General features: G+C 36.4%; 4 protein-coding genes across 10 annotated transcripts; 1 reads left to right on the top strand and 3 right to left on the bottom strand.

Moving 5' to 3' along the window:
- Positions 1 to 6,691: 6,691 nt before the first annotated feature.
- Positions 6,692 to 7,555, bottom strand: LOC18028239 (zinc finger protein ZAT3). The gene has a single exon (XM_006412061.2). The coding sequence runs from the start codon at positions 7,553 to 7,555 to the stop codon at positions 6,692 to 6,694; it is 864 nt and encodes a 287-aa protein (XP_006412124.1).
- Positions 7,556 to 7,949: 394 nt separating this feature from the next.
- LOC18028238 (ubiquitin domain-containing protein DSK2b) lies at positions 7,950 to 11,186 on the bottom strand. 2 transcript variants are annotated; one of them, XM_006412060.2, is made up of 9 exons: positions 10,781 to 11,186; positions 9,902 to 10,660; positions 9,534 to 9,766; positions 9,342 to 9,455; positions 9,145 to 9,200; positions 8,787 to 8,815; positions 8,528 to 8,617; positions 8,263 to 8,426; positions 7,950 to 8,167 (listed from the first exon to the last, which is right to left on the bottom strand). In XM_006412060.2, exons 1-8 carry the CDS (start codon positions 11,025 to 11,027, stop codon positions 8,278 to 8,280), a joined length of 1,677 nt encoding a protein of 558 aa, XP_006412123.1. In that variant the 5' UTR covers positions 11,028 to 11,186; the 3' UTR covers positions 7,950 to 8,167; positions 8,263 to 8,277. The 2 variants fall into 2 exon arrangements, with proteins under 2 accessions (XP_006412123.1, XP_024005424.1); XM_024149656.1 differs by having other exon boundaries at positions 9,905 to 10,660.
- Positions 11,187 to 13,370: 2,184 nt separating this feature from the next.
- Positions 13,371 to 17,566, top strand: LOC18028237 (glutamate receptor 3.2). Of its 4 annotated transcripts, XM_024149429.1 has the most exons (8): positions 13,371 to 13,584; positions 13,836 to 13,907; positions 14,159 to 14,434; positions 14,521 to 15,866; positions 15,956 to 16,233; positions 16,312 to 16,343; positions 16,429 to 16,823; positions 16,903 to 17,566. In XM_024149429.1, the coding sequence occupies exons 3-8, from the start codon at positions 14,179 to 14,181 to the stop codon at positions 17,329 to 17,331; spliced, it is 2,736 nt and encodes a 911-aa protein (XP_024005197.1). In that variant the 5' UTR covers positions 13,371 to 13,584; positions 13,836 to 13,907; positions 14,159 to 14,178; the 3' UTR covers positions 17,332 to 17,566. The 4 variants fall into 4 exon arrangements, with proteins under 4 accessions (XP_024005197.1, XP_024005199.1, XP_006412122.1 ...); XM_024149431.1 differs by lacking the exon at positions 13,836 to 13,907; XM_006412059.2 differs by having other exon boundaries at positions 13,371 to 13,907.
- Positions 17,567 to 17,903: 337 nt separating this feature from the next.
- On the bottom strand, positions 17,904 to 21,244 carry LOC18028236 (monosaccharide-sensing protein 2). Of its 3 annotated transcripts, none has more exons than XM_006412056.2 (6): positions 21,156 to 21,244; positions 20,657 to 20,811; positions 19,930 to 20,496; positions 18,910 to 19,841; positions 18,615 to 18,802; positions 17,904 to 18,514 (listed from the first exon to the last, which is right to left on the bottom strand). In XM_006412056.2, the coding sequence occupies exons 2-6, from the start codon at positions 20,733 to 20,735 to the stop codon at positions 18,076 to 18,078; spliced, it is 2,205 nt and encodes a 734-aa protein (XP_006412119.1). In that variant the 5' UTR covers positions 20,736 to 20,811; positions 21,156 to 21,244; the 3' UTR covers positions 17,904 to 18,075. The 3 variants fall into 3 exon arrangements, with proteins under 3 accessions (XP_006412119.1, XP_024005871.1, XP_006412120.1); XM_024150103.1 differs by lacking the exon at positions 21,156 to 21,244 and adding an exon at positions 21,032 to 21,149; XM_006412057.2 differs by lacking the exon at positions 21,156 to 21,244 and adding an exon at positions 20,956 to 21,106.
- Between the last annotated feature and the right edge of the window lie 150 nt (positions 21,245 to 21,394).

The following is a 21,394-nucleotide window of genomic DNA, read 5'->3' as shown; positions in this document are numbered from 1 at the left end:
TGATAAAAGTTACTTTCACACCAATTAACTATAGCAAACCTCTTTTTCTAAGTATAATGATACGTACTTTTCATCTTTCATGATGGCTATAAAGTGTAATCATTTAAGAATTACTTGAGTTATTGAAGTTCAATAACAACTGTTTTTAAGACATTTGCCCAAAAAAAAAGATTTTAGGTATTACACACACTTACATAAAATAGAATGAATATATACGAGTCGCGCCAAAAATTGAATATACAGATATGGATCTCAGCAAGAAAATATAAAATACTAAAACACCTGAATATTACAGTGAAAAATAAAACTGTTACCAAGTTACTTAAATCGCATTAGCTGACTTGTGTAATTATCTCCTATGTTGGAAGTTAAAAGTAAAACGTAACGAAGATAGGATTCTTTGCAAATATTATAGTAAAGTGGGTTTTCACTTTGTTCCTCAATCCTTACCATAAGAAAGGCCTGACTCTACTTAGTGTAATAGTGTGCCAAGAAATCATTAAGAAAATAATGTGTATTTAGTTTGTAATCAAACAAAAAAAACAAGATTTTAAACGTTTGACAAAAATAAAGCTATTAGGTTCGAAGAATTTAATTAATTTTATGGGGTTACTTCATCTTATACGTAAATGATGAAAATAATTTTAAAGTGTATATCTACTAATTTCTTTTTTTTTTTTAAACTTACACTGTTATTTTCTATGTATCGATTCCAATAATATTACTGAAATTCTAAATATATATATATATATATATATATATAACTTTTGTGTGTTTGTGAAGAGTTTGGGAAATGCCCTAATAATATTATCTATGTCATCACCCCTTTCATCGGGTTTAACTTGTGAATGACTTTGGGAGGTAGAAAGTAGCCATGTAACCGCTAGCCTAAATTACATCAATCATTATAATTTTTTTTTATAAACTTTACTAATCATTTAGTAAAAGGATATTATCCATAAACTACATAAATCTTCGCGAGTTGTATTTTTGTTCCACTCAAACCTTTTTCTTCTTAATTATACTACATAAATTTACACACAGAAATTTTTTTTTATTTATTAAATCAGACTTTTTGAAAATTCTCCATTACTCTTTCTGCAATATTCAGTACCGATTCTTAAAAATTACTTACCATGGTTTCAAGGATGTATATGTTTCTTAACATTAGATGTGATATATAATAAAACAAAGTTTTGGACAAATCAAATTTTGATCTAACTTTCGGATTTGATTTTGAAACTGCTGATATAGCATATCATTTAATTAAACTTTTAAGACATTATTTGTATCTTGATTGTGTGGTAGCTAGGCATTGGATTCTCCTAGTATGTGTAAAGAAGAAGAAAAAGTTTTTTTTTGCAAACAACGGACATATAAGATATATATCTATATCTGATACAGAAAAGAGAGTTTTGAAATGATGTATCGATTAAAAGCGATTGTGAGGGAATACTCGTGTGGTGAATTAAGAAAATATTTTGATTAAAAACTTTACAAGAGATTTTATTACAGTGTGAGAAGCACGTATATATGACGGACAAAGACCAAAGAGGAGCTGCTCTATAATCTCTATGCAACTTTTGATCAATAATTAACCTTTTTTAATTCATATGATAATTTATGTGGTCAGATTACTAGATTAGTTGAAATTGTTAAATATTTTATATAGAGAAGATCCATAGTTAAGTTATTTTTTGAATTTGTGTTGTAATTTGTACTAAAATATCCTCGAAAATTTACTTTGCATGAGGTTCTTTTTTTTAAAACCGGTAACAAGTGAAATTTAATGAAAAAGTTTGAGACGAACGTTCTCACTTTACTGTTAAAGTACCACAACATATGAATATAAATAAGAAGTTCACTAAAACTACGGTATGTTTTTTTTCTGTCGTCAAACAAACTACGATACGTTTAACGAAGTCAAGCGGTGTAGTGATTTGTGTTAATATTGTTATTGCATTATGTTCTAGATTTAAACCCATTTATTGATCGTATGGACAAAAAACTAAAAACCTCAAAATATCACTAAAAACATTCAAGAAACTAGATCACTTCCTTGCATGCTAACAAATAAATAATATATATAATTTGAAATCTAACATGTCCAAATATATGAAAATTGTATTAATCAATTAATTAAACGTTAATATTTGTAAATTTTATGATCTTCCAACTTACAATCAATTGATAATGAATGGAAAAACTCATATCATTTATATATTAGTGCTAAAATATGTCATTTTTAAATGTTAGACATTTTTAACACACATTTGAGATGATAAGTCTTTCTGACTCATTAATTTTAGTCTAATTTTTGCTTTTCTTTTCCCAGTTATTTCAGCTATTTGGATAAGCTAGAATCTAATACCATGTTAGTTTTATGGGTGATTTTCTGATTTCATTCGGTTTTTCAGAAGTTTAACATTTTTGATTTGTAATGCTAGATAGATAGATTAAAAAAATAAAAGCAAAATTGTAGTAAATTTACCATATACGTATAAGCTTCTTCTTTTTTCCGACATACGTATAAGCTTCTTATTGGGTATTTCAACATGTACTTCAACTTTGAGAATTTTAAGATTAATAAATTTGTCGATCCAAGTCCAACTATACGGCAAATCCATCCTCCAATCCGGTCTTTACATATATGCTTCTCAATTTATCAAAACTAAAAACCATACATTAGAGAATAATGAGTATGTATATTATAACATAATCTAAAATAATCTCCAAAGGGTCAGGCTTCGAGAGGGGAGAAGAATGGGTTAAGTTAAGCCACTTTGCTCCAAAAAGTAAGGATCAAACGGCTCTCAGTGATCTGAGGAGCCGTCGTCCCTTCCTCATCGTCCGATACCCGACCCGCCGCATCCAAGACCTGACTAATAAAATGGTCATTAATTATAACATCTTACTTTAATCTCCATTAGTTTCCTACTATTTGTAAATATATAGTCAGTTGGAGTCCTCGTGTTTATGATAACTTATAAATTCTCTCGTATATATACAATTTAATTAATCTATTTACTAATTATAAGAAATATATTGTCGTGCACGAAATCTCTCTCTCCATATAAAGAAAAATAGCAACAAAATTTCTCTTAATGGAGTTCTTTGTCTCAAACGGCAGGCCCTACACATGTCGCTTTTCTGGAAACACTAGTTTCACTCATTAATTACATTATTAGTCCTCATTGTTATTTGCAACAACAACAAAAACCTCCTTATTAATTAGACTTAGATGAAAGACTTTGTATTGTAACAAATATCAAAATCACGAGCGTCATGTATTGTACGTGCATGTTAAGATAAACTAGCAAGTGGCGCTAAATCTGTAAGGCAAATGTTAATAAGTAAGTAACTACTTTATCTCATAAAAATAATTGTTTTAAAGATAAAAACTTCACATAGATATAATATTTGTTTGTTAAGGAAAGCCGCGATAATGGAAGATGATGTCACGCCGTTTATTGATTTTTAAATGAATGTTTAGTGATTAAGTATTTTTATTTGTCGTCACCCCCTTATGGCATCAAACTAGAAGTTAAAAGAGTTAATTGTTATATACTAACAAATTGCTATTTTGATTTTCGAAATAATAGTTTGATTAGGTGTAAAGCCTGGCTTTAAAGATAAAATAAATCCCGCTCAGGTATCCACTTAATATGTTTTTGATTAATCTAATCAATTATGGTGAAATATATGCATATAAATAGTTGTATATGATTTTCTCTCTAAAGTACTGTAAATCACATTGACGTGCTTTCCACATAATTAAATTTAGCTATACATACAGTATAATACATATACATATTCATATATACTTAACTATGTGTGTTGTACTGACAGGTTTCTAATCTCACCATCATTACTTTTTCATTTTCGGATCTGATGGATTTAATAAATAAGTTCCAACTATCATTAATTAAAAACATAATGTTTAGTCAATGAAAATGTAATCGAAAATTCATATTTTATTTTATTTCTGTTTTGTTTATACTTATTAAGATAAAAACAACATCGTATTGCAGGATCAGCAATCAGGAATCGTCAAACTCATCAGATATATATGTTGGATATTTATCTGACATTTTCTTATGACGTCCCCCCGATTGATGTTTATGGATCATATAATAGTATTCAGGTTGTAGTTCTGATTAAATACATTAATTGTAGCCGAAAAAAATATCATTTTTGTGGTTTTCAAAGACGAAGCTCATTGTGTACAAGAGAGTATATCCATTACAAAAACCACTATGGACTACATTCAAATTAAGAAATGTTATTTTTCTTTTTCAAAAAATGTTAGTATGTTGTAGTTTATTAGGATTCCGTAACGGTTATAACTTATAACTATACACTATTTCTCACAAATAAACCACTAAAAGAGCTCGCTGAAAAAATACCTCAAATTAACTTTCTTTTGTATATAGTTAAAAACTTAAAATCGAATTACGGGAAGCTCTAATTTACTGTATAAATTTATTGTATATATATATATTAATGTTTGTTAAATGATTCAAAACAAATAAATAGAGTGCATATATAATTACGGTTTACCTAAATTCGTTGTGATGATACTAAATACGAGCATGTTGGAAAGACAAAAACTATATTTAAGCATATATAATATAGCTCACAATATAATGAATATATATATATGGTCCATAGCGAGTGCTTATCAAAGATGTAAAGAACGTGTAAGGAGATATATTGGTCAACTTCATCTTACGTAAGCCTTCATATCTATCATTTTTAAACATACATAAACAAATCAACAGCATATAAAAATTCTATGATGCAAATCAGTAGATGTATACTCGTATTATTTTTGTCAACATGATGCAGATGTAGACATATGAAATGAATGAATCACATATGTACGTGAACAGTTTTACAGTATTTTTCTCACGCGCGTGTGATTTACACGAGCCAGTAGTAGAAAGAAACAATTCAGAGCTAGGGAGATTCATCATTGATATATGCGCGAAACGACTTTGTTTTGATAATATTGCATTTTACATACAAAGTTTTAATAATATATTTGTAAAGAAAAACTCAGGGGAAGATTCTTCTTGTTGTTTTTGATGCATTAATATAATAACAGGCATCGCTGTAAACGATAATTATTGTTATTAAAAATGGTTAGTAGTTGAATATTCACGAAGGTTGTGTGTCGCACTAGTTTGATAAGGTTTGAAGGACAATTAATCAAATAATTGTTTAATAGATTCGAGAAGATTAATTGTAAACTGTCTCGGATTAGGGTTCGTGCATGTTGTAATTAGTTCCGCGTGCTTACCTATAATGCATCTGAATCTTCAGATTATTAGTATTTTTTTAAGATTCAATCTTAATCTTTAAATTATATATAAGTTAAAGCTAGCTGGTTATATTGGATTAGATATAACACTAAGATTCTTTAGCCGAATAAGATCTAATCGAAATATAATGAGATCGTGGTGAGTTTGAGATCAAGTCTAACAAAGAAACTTGGCAAGGATAAGACTAATTAACAGTTTCAGAAAAAAAAAAAAAAAGAGAGAGAACAAGACGAATTAAGCTTTCGTGAAATTAGTTTGTTAGATCAGCTATTAGGTTTAATTTTGTCAAAACGCCTCATTGTGCTTATGAATTTCATGTTTCAAAATAGCAACTCTTGGTTAATTTTTTTTTTTAAGAAACTCTTTGTTAATATTGTTAGCTATACAATTGAGATATTCTTTTACAGTTCGGATTTTCCAATTCTATTACTCCATAAGTTTAGTAATGTAAATAAAAAAAATCCCACCATCGTTTTGCAATTTTTTTTTTTTGTTAGAAAAGCAACTAGACCATATTTTTTCAAATTTATCCGTGTTATTAATTGTGAAGTGAAGTGAAGCCATATTTTTTTGTATCTTCAGTTTTATCAAATGTGAAGTGAAGCCACTTCAACTCTTTGCGGGAAGGTGAATAAAAAACCCCTAAAATATGAGTAACTAGTCACTGAATTTAAAACACTTTTAACGTACAACTTCAAAAGTACTAATAATCTTTTCACTAAGGTTTGGTAAAATCTTAATACATGACTTTTTAACGTACAACTTCAAAAGTACAATGGAATAATTAGAAATATATTCGTACCCAAAAGAATGTCAATCTCTTCGACCTATTAACTTTGATCTTCGCTATATATCTACAAATCTAACAATGTATTTTTCGTATAATAATTTCACTTTCCAATTCCACAAATTTTGGTCTCTTATTTTTCGCTTTCCTGCTCTTCAACATATATATGTTTTCATGTAAAGGAGACAGCAGGAATTTGCCAAACTAAAATTTGTATACTTATCAAAATATATATCATTCTTTATTTTGTAAATAGGATTTTTCTTCTACTTTCTTTACTTTGGTCGAATGTATCCCTTAGATTCCATTTCCCTATGTTTTTATTATCTATTTTATATTTTGCTTTGCAGATATATACATCAGAAAATCAGTATAAATCGAAAACGAAGAGTTAGAGCAAATTTTAGAGCAAATTTCTTTATAAGTTTATTAGATTATTAAGCATACATATAGAAGAATACACAGGATACACCAATATCCAAAATACATAATACATATCATCAAATCACAACATTAACAACATTATCCTATAAATATTAGAAGCACACGTCCGATATATAACTATAAATATATATACTAATTAAAGTCTTAAGCTAAGATCTAATGAACACCCTGATGTGTCCGAAGTAGAAGGATCCTCTATTGTTGCGGGAACATTCAGATCAAACGCACCACCAATGGTCGTCTCCTCTTCTCTCTCCCAGTGACATCTCATGTGGCCTCCTAAAGCCTGACCACTCGAGAACACTCTAAAACAGATATTACACTTATGGTGCCCCGAAAACGTGACGATCTTACCATGATGATCTTGATCATTAGACGTAGAAGTTACCGTCATAGGATCATCGGTTACGTTTGTGATTGCGAAACATCCTTTAACGTTCTTGTGAGTCGCTCTGTGTCCTCCTAAAGCCTGATGTGATCCAAACACTTTCTTGCATCCTCCACACTCGAACCGGTCATGGCTAGTTGATGATGATGGTGTGGCATCAGACAGCATTAAGAGACAAGACGCGACGAGATGGTCTTCTTCAGACATAGATGAGAGCCAATTCGGTGATCTCTGGTTTAGCTGTTTCGATGATGAAGCGGCGGCGGAGCCACGGTGGTTAGGAGGAGGATTGATGCCACGCCATTGACGCTCAGGGTGACATCTCATGTGACCAAAAAGAGCTTTCAAGGACCAAAACTTTTTGCCACATTCGGTACATGGACGTGTGATTTTGGGGGCATTTGGGTCCGGTCTTTTGGTGTATTTTGGTTTTGGTGAAGAGGTGGATGATGAAGCAACGGTTTTGGTGCGTTTCTTTCTAGGGCTCTGATCGTAACTTGGAGAAAAAGCAAGTTGGAGATTTGGATTAGGCAAGGAAGGGACGATTGCGTTAGAAGTAGGAGGAAGTTGATTGTGAAGATTGGGATCAGAATCGGAATTATTGGTGGTCATAGTATAGTGATCACGTAGAGAAAGTGATGAGAGAAAAAAAAAAGTTAGGGGGTAGAGAAAGGGTTGCTTAAGTAGAAGAAGAGGAAGAAGAAGGAGACGGTTACGTGGGGAGGAAGTTGTGGAGGAACAGGGAGACAGTTAACTTCGGTTGAGGAACAGAGCGGTTTATTGTGTAAGGAAGACTTATCCCTTACACAGAGCGGTTTATTGTGTAAGGAAGACTTATCCCTTCTGCAGTTTGAAACCACGTTTTTTTTATTTCCGTTAATTTTGCTGCTTAATAATTTGTTGGGCCAACTTTATATCTAATGGGCCTTATAATCCAAGTTCTAATACTTACGATTTACGAATATGCTCTTCTAACAGTCTAACCTAACCAATCACAACGTCGCAATGTTCAAATAATTTTTTTTACATCCAACAAAAAGGTATAACAATGGACGGGAAAAGAAGGTATAACAATTCGACATCCCCAGAACTAATCACAATTTTAAAGACAAATTTGTCTCAGAGTGTATACTTGGAAGGAAAAAAAAAAGAATGAAGAAGAAGACCCGCTGCTATAAAAATTAATTCCATATCAATGCGGCTTTTGTATCCACAATTTGACCCCTATAAAAATAGAGTATAATATAAGACTGCTAATGCCATTACCAAAAAAAAAAAACATAATTTTTTTTTTTTAAAAACCATAAAAGTCAACGAACCTTTCTAGTTTCTAATCACTGGCCGAAACTCCCCAAGAGTCTTTCTACAGCAGCGTTAACGTTGCCGTTGGTTGCACGCAACGCCCTAATGTTCTCTGCTCTGTCAAAGAAACCCATTTCCTCAAGTTGTTGCAATTGTGTGGCGTAAAGCTCTTCAGGAGGAACTGAACCACAAATACAAACACATTTGTACGTTTCAATGGCTAACCATCTCATTGTGTATATTATATTTTAAAAGAAAAGGGTCTAGAGAACTGCGTCTCACCATTTGACTGGTTCGCACCACTTAAGCCGCCAGCACCAAGACTGCCAAACATATTCATCAATAAATCCAGCCCCACGTTATTCCCTGTGCCTAAAAACCATTGCGTGTTAACTTTACTCAATCCATTAATTGCACCCCAAAAAGAAAACATATGTGCAAAGACAGACATATATATGAAAACATATAAGAAGACACTAAGTGATGTTAACTAAAGCCTGTAAATTGTGGATACAATATTAATCCTTAATTCCAAGAGTACCTGTGGTCGCACCAGTTTGCCCTGGAACCCTGAATAAAAGACAAATGAGATTGATCGGCATCAGTTTATAGAAATTTAAAATATGTCGATGGGAAAGAAAAAAACAATACAAGGCCATCCTTATGTCGATGTTCAAGTTTACTCCATCCATAACAGTACTTCACAGGTACTCGAATTACATTGGTCATGGTTCAGTCCATGCTTAAGTCAAAATTGCAATCGCCAACCATCTAAATATTTAACTATTTAGCTATGCACCACATCATTTGAACATGGAGCAACCCAAAAAATATAAAGGACATATTCTTGTCAACTAAATTTAAGAACCTAAGAAACAGCAAAGGGAATTCTCACTTACTGGCTGGTTGTATTCGTATTCCCAGAGAGAAGTGATTGCTGCAGAGTCATCATTTGCTAAGGACGAAAAAACAATTGCACAAGCATTAGGCTGGACAAACTTCATCACGTTGAAATAGCTTAAACTTACAAAAATCTTCAGTGAAGACATCAAATGCATAAAGACAACAGAGGCAAATGTGAGGAGGCTGAACAGACCTGCATAGTCTCTGGGGAGCTAAACATACGGAGGAACTCAGGGCTCTGCATCATTTCCCTCACCATAGGACTTGACTCCATCAAGCTTCGGAGTTGTGGGTTGAGATTCATAATCTTGAATAATAAGATCATATTAAAAAACATGTTATCAATAACAACCAAGGCCTAAATTATATTTAATCCAGGCATTACCTGATTCATGTATTGTGGATTGGAAAGTAAACTTTGCATCATCTGTGACATGGCCGGATTTTGTAAGAACTGGTTCATTTGAGAGGCATCTGGAGTAGCACCAACCGTTGGATCCCCACCAAGTAAGCCCAGTCCACCAAGGCCGTCAAGACCAGCAAGACCACTGAGGCCACCAAGGCCAGGGGCTCTAGCATCTCCACCTGAATTCGTCCTTCCAGGCGTAGTTGTCTGGCCTGCCAAGTAAGAGCACAAAATCAAATTTAGTGCAAGTCACTTTTACTATTATAAACTTTGATTATGTCCATTATACAATACAAGTACTAAGCAAAAACGAAATTTCAACAATGTGAATGAATATAGTTTCTTACCACCTGCAGCACCCCAAGGATTTGGAAGTGGATTTGTATTCGGCACAGCATTCCCTGTGCCTGTTTCAGAATTGGTTGTCGCCATGGGATTGTTAGAAGCATCTCTATCTTGTGTAGCGCCCTGATTCCCCAGGAGAGCAGCAAATGGATTAGAATCAACATTGTTTCCAGCATTTCTTGACATTGTTGTAGCGTTCATCAACGGTTCCTGTACATTTTCATACATACGCCTAAGCATGTTAAACCCCTCAGGCATAGATTCAATATTACTCATGGCCCTATCAGTATTCCGCATCATCTCACGCATAAGCTCTGGGTTTCTCGCAGCTTCTAGAGTTTGCCGAAGGATGCTCGGGTCGTTAAGTATATGGCCAAGCTCAGGGTTACGATCTACAAGCTCACGCATTTGAGGGTTACTCATAATCAAGGTCCTCATGAGTTCTGGATTGTTCATAAGGTTCTGAATGGCTGGTGTATTCATCATATCTCTAACCATATTCGGATTTTGAGCTAGTTGTTGCTGTGCTTGCTCAAGATCCGGAAGACCAGCTCCAAACAAACCAGGCATGGCATTTCCTCCACCCAAGGGATTAAATCCAAGCCCCGGAAACAAAGATTCCCCTGCTCCTACGGTATCATTGGAACCAACTCCTCGAGTAACACTAGGTGTAGTGGTTTGGCTTACAGCATTTGGAGCAGGAGCTGCTGATGAAGGCGCAGAGCCTCTAACCATATGAAGAGCGTGATCTGCCTGTATACCTAGAGGTGAAATAGTTCACAGAGAAGAGAGGCAAAACGTTTCAACGAATCCAATACAAGGGAAATCAAAATCAATCCACCAAACAATTTGAATCCCAAGGGAATAATCAAAGAGAGTACCATAGCTAAGGAGGGTCTGATCATCCTTGAGGATTCTTCCTTTGTAAATCAATCGCTGCTGATTAGCTGGCACGTCGCAGCTCTGCGCAACCAAAGCTTTGAAAGACTCGACGGTAGAATCAAGGCACGTCCTCACGCTGAATTTGGAGCCGTTCGAGCACCTGACGTTCACGGAAACCAACTCTCCTCCTCCTTCGCAACCATCAACGACGGTCTGAACCTCATTCGAATCTCCTTCCCCACCCATTCCGAAAACTTATCCCGGAGATTTTCAGATGAGGTCGTCGAAATCAATCGCGTGAACCCTGACACTAGACAAGATTTAACGGAGACTGAGACTCTCGTCGATTTGGAAGATTGCTCTTGTAAAATTTGGCTATAAACAAGGGATCGCCTTGGTTTTTATTTGTCGTGTAGAACAAAGCAATTTACATGATATAGTGAATGGTTCTATTGTGTAAGATAAAGGCTCGGGTCGGGTCGGGTCGGGTCCGTGCTGTTCCTATCCTTCTCACATCTAAATGCGTGCCACGTGACGTGATTGAAGTTGAAACGACATCGTTTTAACGTGCTCTGCTTTAAAATCTTGTTTTTTATGGATCGGTTCGGTTTAAACCGCTAAACCCTGTTAATTCGTTGTTTTTTTTTTAATCCTCTTCTCATGTTGAATTCACCTCTTTGTTACTGTTAAGTTTATGTTTCTCGACTCGATTCTTCCTCTCCACCATCTACACACTGAGAGCTCAACAATGGTGCCGCTTCAAAATAAGACCAAAAAAGTTAGACGTTAAAGGAGCTTCATTCACTAAATCGTGATCACATCTCCTTTCTTGCACTTAGATCAATACAAATATGAACTAGCATTCCACTTCTTCACTAGTTTATCTTACTATTCGTCATCACAATTCACATTCACAGTTGCATTACTCCTCCTTCTCCGATATAACAATTATCGTTATAAATATTTGTTAGTTTACTGACAAGTTACATTTTATCATTCTTTTTTGGTTGGAAATGTACATATATCAAATATTATTTCTGCTAATAAACTAAGGAAGAAAAATCTATTAATCCTAAGCATTTGCGTGGGCTTTTTCGATAGTGAACCATGAAACAATAAAACTCAAAAAGATTTACATGAAGGTTAAAATTTGATGAATGTAATAGGGGCGGCTCGAATTGATTAATAAAGTTTGCGTATCTAAGCAATGACTGATCGAATGTATTTGACATGATTTTCAATTTGCATCTACAATAAATTTTGCATTTAGTCCTTTGTATGGATCACAACAAAAATGTTTATTAGCATGTTTCACTCTCATTCCATTCCTATATCTTTTTAATTTATTTATATGTTGCTCAAAATTTGTGTTAATTGTTTTTTGACTTTGAACCACTTGTCTCTTAATGGATGGACATTCCTATCTCTTCCTAGATGAACATTCTATAATGATGATCATGCAAAACTTAAATGAATTAGCCAATACTCATGAACTGATTGATGGTGTATTGCATTAGAGGAACACTGGTTTGGTATGCCAATAGTGATTTCTAGTTTCAAATGTTACAGATTAAAACTACATCAGACTAAGCCGGTTATTTGTTTATATTGCTTCAAGATATGATGACAAGAACATTTAGGTTATTTGGTGCACTGGAAAAAGTAAGGCTAAGTGGGTTTTCATTTTCCATTACCCATTTTCGGTGGAGCTTCCACACACAAAAAAAAAATAATTCCCACCCTCTCATGATCCACACTAATGAATTTATTTGACATTTTTGATTATGTTTTGGTTCCTAGATTTTTCTGTTTTCATTTTGACATATTGACTTTATCTCCTTAAATTTCCATCGTTGTGTATTCTTATTAATTTTTCTAAACACTTGAATAAAACGTAACTAATTTGCTTTAACAATTGAATAAAATGTAACTAATTTTGCTCTCTCGCTCTCTCTTCTCTTTAAATTTCAAGCTTCTCTATTGGACAAAATTGACATATGCATCTATAATTTTATTGTTTGGGGTATTAAAATGACAAATGAAAAATTAGTCCAGTAAGTAAAATGTTCCAAAATTAGTCCAGTAAGTAAAATGTTCCATGTTATGGAGTGATATTAAAAAAAAAAAAAGTCTAGTGGAAAGATGTTTTCAATGTGGAAAACCTCAACCGAGAGATATTCGAAATATCTACAGACTTTCTCAATTGTCATATTGAAGACCACAAATAGAAACTTTTCCAAAACAAAAAGAAAAAAAAAACCATTGGATCATGGTTACATTAGAGACCACAGAAAAAATATTAAAGTAGTACGAGATAAATTTATTGGATGATGGCTTTTTAACGAATCCAGATACAAATGTATAAATGTATAAATTTATTGGATGATTGGCCGAAAATATACTATTTATCCAATTGGTATAAATTTAAATATAATCATACAACTCGATGACGCAAAAGTTAAATCGACTTAGCTATTCTGGTTAATGATATTATTATTCGGGTTTCAGTACCAAACAAAAGACTACTATTATAGGACTCCGTTTAAGATATTTCGTTTATTGAATAACTCTAAAATTCTCATCATCTTCTTTCTCCTCCTTTTCTTTGGCTGGGAACAAGAATGGTCACTGTGTCAACTTGCAAAAACAGGAGAAAAGCATAAAGTTTAGAGTTTCACACTCTCACTTGATAATGGCTCATTATGTCGAAATATCTATGTCGACGGACGTTGATTACTCTATATAATCTCCTTTTTTACATTTTTCTCAGCCTGTAAATGTACCCACTGCATGAATTTCGATTGTAAGTAATCAAAGCCTTACCCATTATCCAATAATAAGAAGAAAAAAAAGTAATCGAATTCCACCAAAAAGTTCGCAACTTTTCCAAACCTTCAAGCATACCCACGATTCAATTTAAAATGTTTTAGTTGTTGTTATTGAAGACCCACTCGTTCTTTCCTTTTCCTTTTTTTATAGCCCTCTTGCTTGTTCCTCATGCTTTTCTTTCAGCTAGATTTTTTTCTCTGCCTGACGAATCTTCTTTTATAAAAGGATGATTTTGGTTTGGGTTTTGGCATCTCTGCCACTAATTCCTTGCCAAGCGTCGTCTTCTATACGTTTGAGGTAAGGGTTTAATCCTCGTGACACTTTTTCTTCTTTCAGTTCGGGTGAAAGCTACTTTCTTTGCTCTATCTTCTATATTCTCTTTGTTCATAACAAGTTTCTAGCTTTCTCTTATGTTACTCTTTGCTCTGACATAAATAAGAAAACCCATTTCGATTCGGTTGAACTGGCTCACCCAATCTCTCATTTTGAGATTAGTGATTCCAAGGTTTTGCCTAATTGTTGTTTGTTTATCAAACTTGGTGTTTCAGGAACTGATTATCCCAAAGCAATGTTTTGGGTTTTGGTTCTGTTGAGCTTTATTGTTCTTAGTGGTGACGGGCTAATTTCAGAGGGAGCTTCAAAGCCTCATGTTGTTAATGTTGGAGCAATCTTCAGTTTAAGCACTGTATACGGTAATGTTGCAAATATTGCCATGAAAGCTGCGGAGGATGATGTAAATTCCGATCCTAGCTTCCTCGGTGGATCGAAATTGCGTATATTGATGTATGATGCTAAGCGTAACGGTTTCCTCAGCATCATGGGAGGTGAAGAAATTTATCTTGTTTTTTTAATTGATTCTTGTCTTGAAACTAAACTTTTACTTATCATTGCGTTGGTTTTTATATCACAGCATTGCAATTCATGGAGACTGATGCTGTGGCCATAATTGGTCCTCAAACATCAATCATGGCTCATGTACTGTCTCATCTTGCAAATGAGCTTAACGTACCTATGTTGTCATTCACGGCTCTAGACCCTAGCCTCTCGGCGCTCCAGTTCCCTTTCTTTGTTCAGACAGCACCTAGCGATCTCTTTCTGATGCGTGCCATTGCGGAAATGATAACTTATTACGGTTGGTCAGATGTGATTGCACTGTACAACGACGATGACAACAGTAGAAACGGTGTAACATCTTTAGGCGATGAGCTCGAAGGAAGGCGCTGCAAGATTTCTTACAAGGCGGTGCTTCCTTTGGATGTGGTGATTACGAGTCCTCGTGAGATCATAGATGAGTTGGTTAAGATTCAAGGGATGGAATCTCGGGTGATCATTGTGAACACATTCCCTAAAACAGGTAGGATGATCTTTGAGGAGGCCTGGAAGCTTGGCATGATGGATAATGGTTATGTCTGGATAGCTACAACTTGGTTGAGTTCTCTGTTAGATTCATTTACCCCTTTAGCTCTCAAGAAAGCCAAATCTATTAGAGGAGTGCTCACTCTTCGTCTTCACACTCCAGAATCAAGGAAGAAAAGAGATTTTGTGGCACGGTGGAACAAGTTAAGTAATGGAACTGTCGGGTTAAACGTGTATGGACTCTATGCATATGATACTGTCTGGATCATTGCTCGAGCTGTTAAGAATCTTCTAGATAGCGGAGCTAACATTTCCTTCTCCAGCGACTCAAAGTTGAACAGCTTGCAGGGAGGGTCACTGAATCTAAGTGCATTGAGCATATTTGATCAAGGATCAAAATTTCTTGATTACATTGTAAAAACAAAGATGTCTGGTGTTACAGGTCCAGTACAGTTTCTCCCCGACAGATCGATGAATCAGCCTGCATATGACATTATAAACGTGGTCAATGACGGGTTTAACCAGATAGGGTACTGGTCTAATCATTCTGGGCTCTCTATTACACCTCCTGAGTCACTGTACAGCAAACCTTCAAACCGTTCGAGCTCAAACCAACATCTGAGCAATGTGACTTGGCCTGGTGGGGCTTCTGTGACGCCACGGGGATGGGTTTTTCCTAACAACGGGAGGAGATTGAGAATCGGTGTACCCAATAGAGCAAGCTTCAAGGACTTTGTGTCAAGTGTCAATGGAAGCAACAGAGTGCAAGGCTATAGCATTGACGTCTTTGAAGCTGCGATTAAACTGCTTTCTTATCCGGTTCCTCATGAGTTCATCCTATTTGGAGACGGCCTCAAGAACCCAAACTTCAATGAACTTGTCAATAATGTCACTACAGGGGTGAGTAAAAAAAAGGATCAAGAGAGCATAAACAAAGCATTATCTAGATTTGACTGTAACAGTGTGAGCTACTCATGTTTTGCTCTCAGGTGTTTGATGCTGTGGTAGGAGACATAGCGATTGTTACAAAGCGAACAAGGATTGTGGATTTCACTCAGCCATACATAGAATCGGGGCTTGTCGTGGTTGCTCCTGTCACAAAGCTAAATGATACTCCTTGGGCGTTCTTACGCCCTTTTACTCCTCCAATGTGGGCTGTTACAGCATCTTTTTTCCTCATCGTTGGATCAGTAATATGGATTCTTGAGCATAGAATCAACGATGAGTTCCGCGGACCTCCAAGGAGGCAAATTGTTACAATACTCTGGTTAGTAAACAGTCACTGAGGCTGCACTATACCGGTATGTTGGCGTATAACCTCACAAGCTTTGGTTTTTTAATGCAGGTTCAGCTTCTCGACGATGTTTTTCTCCCACAGTAAGTTTCATATTGAAACTGCAGCTTGTTATTAAAGAGTACCTGTATAGATTTCTTACCATCTTGGAGCTATTCAAACTTGCAGGAGAGAATACAGTGAGCACACTCGGTCGTGTTGTGTTGCTGATCTGGCTTTTTGTGGTACTGATCATCACGTCAAGCTACACAGCGAGTCTTACTTCGATTCTTACAGTGCAACAGCTAAACTCACCGATCAAAGGAGTAGACACACTCATCAGCAGCAGTGAACGTGTTGGGTTTCAGGTAGGTTCTTATGCTGAAAACTACATGATTGATGAGCTTAACATCGCCAGATCCAGACTTGTGCCACTCGGCTCTCCTAAAGAATACGCTACAGCTCTTGAAAACGGAACTGTCTCTGCAATTGTCGATGAACGCCCTTACGTTGATCTCTTCCTCTCGGAATTCTGTGGATTTGCCATTAGAGGCCAAGAGTTCACCAGAAGCGGCTGGGGATTTGTGAGTGGCCTTTACTTTGGAAATGTCTCTGTTGTGTTTGTACAATAATCTTGATCATCGTTCTTTCTTTTGTTTTAAGGCATTCCCGAGAGACTCTCCGTTAGCAGTTGACATGTCAACCGCGATCTTAGGTCTATCAGAAACAGGGCAGCTTCAAAAGATACATGACAAGTGGCTCTCGAAATCCAACTGCAGTAACCTGAACGGTTCAGAGTCAGATGATGATCAAGAACAGCTTAAACTCCGTAGCTTCTGGGGGCTATTCCTCGTGTGTGGGATCGCTTGTTTCATCGCTCTCTTGATCTACTTCGTCAAGATAGTCCGCGACTTTTGCAACAACCACAAGCCTGAGGAAGAAGCTATAGTAGTATCTTCACCAGAAGGGTCGCGTTCAAGAACATTGCAGACATTTCTAGCTTATTTTGATGAAAAAGAAGACGAATCCAAGAGAAGGTTGAAGCGTAAACGGAACGATGATCTTTCTTTAAACCCTTCTAGACCAGTGTGACAGATCACATCATCACTCAAGCCATCTTCTTCAGTGGTGAAGAAAAGCAGACATATACCTCGTAAGTATAATATAGTAAGGAAAGGAGATTTTGATTTAAACTATTCTTCAAGAAATAAGCCTTGAGGCTTCAAGTATACCGAACATTTTTAACACAAACAAAAAAAAATGAAGCATACATAAACAACTTGTAAAACAAAGCTCAAGCTGTATAATAATCGGATCTTTAAGAAGAAATAACTTAGCATCTCTTTGTCTTTCCAGCTAGTGAGAAAATGTAAAAGCTAGAGTTGCCAATCCGGTTTAACTGCCCACACCCAGTTGAATCCTCCATCACCGAAAATTGAACCGGAAATCAAGACCAATTGACGTCCACCTAAAGTAATTAAGAGCGGGAGTTCTGTAATGAAAATCTTAATCTATAAAAACCGGAATTTTTGTGTAAAACTTCAAAGTTAAAGATGTATTTTCCTGAAAACCAAATGTAAATCGAAAGCAACACCTTTCAAACCGAACTGAGCAACGAACCGGTTGAGTCATTCTATACTTTGATTGGGATATTTGGTAAAATGAAAATAAAGAATTCGTAGTTGAAAGTTTAAAACTTTTTGTTCTCCCCACATGAGGAAGAAGAAACAGAGAGAGAGAGCTGATTATTACTGCACAAAGTAGAAAGACAACAACAAATCCATACGAAGATGGAAACATTAAAATTACAAACTTGATCTCCTGTCTTTTAGTTCCTCAGTCGGTTTTAGTAGCTTGTCTAGCTCCAAGAGAGAAGAACTCAGTGATGACTTCAAGAGGCATGCCTTTAGTTTCAGGGACTTGAATGTACACAAAGACCCATGAGATGCAACAGACGACTGCGTACATTCCAAACACACCAGCAAGTCCTATTGATTTGAGCAGCACAGGGAGACTGTAAGTGACGATGATGTCACAGATCCAGAAAGTGAGCGCACAGATGGCGATGCAGATTCCACGGACTCGAGTTGGAAATATCTCTGAACAGAGGATGTTTGGAGTAGGACCAAAACCCATCACGAAGAAACAGAAGTAAAGAACGACGCTTACGGTTGATAAGACCGCGTGGAGAATGCTGTTCATGTGAACTAGATTCGAGATTACTAAGACTATTAGAGATGCTATCAATATTGGAATCGTAGTGAGCAGCAACGTCCTGCAAAAACGCAACAAGAAAATTTTAGGTTCTTTTTGTTTAGAGTGTGTATTGTGAATTATGAATCAAGAACAGAGGAAGTTAAAGTTTTTTTAATCACCTTCGACCCGAGAGATCCATGAGCCTCATTGCAACAGCTATTGCAGGTAACATCACTAAGGTTGTCAATGCACTTATAAGTAGCGATGCAGAGGAAGAACTAATCCCCAAGTTTGATAGTAGAATCCCCACGCCGGCCTGCTCTAGGATTTGAGGTGTGTAGTAAAGAACTCCATTGATGCCTGAGAACTGCATTTCCAAGAGCAAGCAGAGATACTTAAGAAATTTAATCGTAAACCGCAAAAGTATCCTGTAATCTACTTATATTTATGTTTCTATCTAGAATCCTAGATTACCTGCTGAAGTATTTGAAGGCCGACTCCTACGAATAAAGCACGTTTGACTCCAGGATCACGAAGATCATGCCATATGGAGCCTTTAGCTGTTTGCGATGGATGAATCATAGCAGGACCAACCGTATGTTCTCTGACAAGGTCTTTGGAATAAAGAGCCGGTTGGCTAACCAACGCAGACGCTTGTACAAACTCTGTCTCACCGGTTCCATCACCTCCTCCAGGCAATGAAACAATGGAGCCACGTCGAGATCCTGGGAAACCTTCTTGATGCAAGTAAATCCTCTTAAATCCGCCTTCTTTGTGTCCCGATTCATCTTCTCTTTCAGTCCATTTCCATGCCACTTGCCATCCACCTCCAATCCCCATACTACCCGCTCCATCCCCTTGAGCTCCCTGCACTTGGCTTCCATGTCTAAAGGTAGAAAGAGGTCCAGTGTGCATGTCTTTCTCCATGCTTGTCGTTTGACGTGAGATCAACGGAGAATGAAGCTCATCATCAGAATCATCTCCATGATCCGATGGATATTCCTCACCTTCTCCAACGAGATTCTCCTCATCCCATTCCTCATTCCTCGGTTGACCTCCCACACTGAACATACTCCCAAAATGTGGGAACAAGGCACTCCTCATGCTTCCAGTGTCCGGCATCTTCTCGTGAACACTCCCAAACAGTGTGACAAGAGGATCAATCAATGAGCCTTGCCTCCTGCTCATTGTACTTCCATGGCGAGACAAAACACTGACAGTGCTTCCTCCTTTAACTGGCCTAGCAACCCAACTCAGCCCTTCTTCTGCACCATACAACTTAATTTGATCCTTATCCACGGCTATATCAAGATCTTCAGCGACATCATCCGCAGGACCTATTATATATTCCTCTATGGTTGTTTCACCTCCAATTCCAAGACCCTCGACCAACAAAGCCATCTCACCTGTTCATTGCCACATAAGAACAACATTCAGCATAAAAGAATTTCTTCATCGAAAGAGCTGAGAGTCAGAAAATGATTTGAGACTAACCGGACACATCCTCCCGACCACGTAGTCTCTGCAGAACCCGCTTTGCTTCAAGCATTCGACCTTTGCTCACGAGCCACCTTGGGGACTCAGGCAAGAAGAAGACTGTGAGGAAGAAAAAGACAATGGAAGGGACGAAAAGGACACCAAGCATCAATCTCCAGCTAGGAGATGGCATCAAAGACATTCCGAAAACCATGCAGTAAGATAAGAACATCCCTCCAGAGCCAGTGAACTGCGGAAGCGTATTCAACGATCCCCTTATCTCAGGAGGTGCAGTCTCAGAGATATATATAGGAACAAGTGTGACCACAATACCAACCCCAAACCCATCTAACAACCTGCCTAAGAGCAACACATAAACGTTTGGAGACCATAGCATTACTAGAGAACCAACAAAGTAGAGAACTGATGACAATATTAGCATCGGACGGCGACCAAGCCAATCAGCAACGCCTCCTGACCATGTTGTAATCAGAGTAGCACCAATTAGTGACATCGCCACAATTAGACCTTCCATTGATGGATTACTCTCCAAATGAAACTCCTTTTTTATGTACAACACAGCTCCTGCAGAGACCCAAAGAAAGCTTAAAACTCCATCACACAGTCAAAAGAGATATAAAAACGGGATCTATGAATTGTATCAATTAACCGTCAAAAATCATTACTTTGCCGATCTATTCATAGACAGAATTATAGATTTAGAATAATAATAGTAACCAAGCACCTGCAATTGTTGCGTTATCCCATCCTTGTAACAAGTTGCCAACAGCAGCAGCAACAGCAACAAGCACAGCTCCACTCATAATTCGTTTATCTTCTTAAGAAATCTGAAGCGAATTTCGCAAAAACAGAGCCACTGATCAGTGAGGCAAAACCCACCTGAAAATCGAAATCAAACAAGCTCTGATGAGGTAAAAGATGAAATGAATAGAGAGATAAAACCAAAAAGCATGACCTAAGAATATAACAACCCAAATGAAACAACAACAGCAAAAGAAACCTAGTGACGTTAAAGATACAGACCCAAAAAGAGTGCTGGAAAAACAGAGGTAAAACCCAGATATGTCAAAATCAAAAACCAAGAATAATATTTGACTACTTTTTAATCGCTTCCAAGTAGAAGAAAGAGAAGAGGAGAGGAGAGGAGAGAAGAGAAGCCAAAGAAAGCGCGAGAGAATAATGATATATAGAGAGAGAGATAAAAACTAGGGTATGCAACTTGCATTCGGAGGCAGAATAAGCCACTATCAGTGACGAGCCGCTTCAATGGCGTCACTCCGCAATCAAAAAGCATTTTTTTTTCTTTTCCCTTTTAGTTAAATCAAAGAAGAAAACGAAAGTTTCGAGATTTCGAAATAACTTAGAGATTAAAAATAATAACTTTTTTATGCGAAAGGACAATTAACAGAGCCTATGGGATAATTGACACCTGCCGCTTTGCTCCTCTCCTCTCACAGCACGT

The sequence above is a fragment of the Eutrema salsugineum genome, unplaced genomic scaffold, assembly GCF_000478725.1.
Source record: "Eutrema salsugineum unplaced genomic scaffold, Eutsalg1_0 scaffold_1, whole genome shotgun sequence".
Taxonomy (NCBI): Eukaryota; Viridiplantae; Streptophyta; class Magnoliopsida; order Brassicales; family Brassicaceae; genus Eutrema; species Eutrema salsugineum.
Note: the sequence above shows the minus strand (reverse complement) of the source record. Positions and strands in the feature narration are given on the sequence as shown.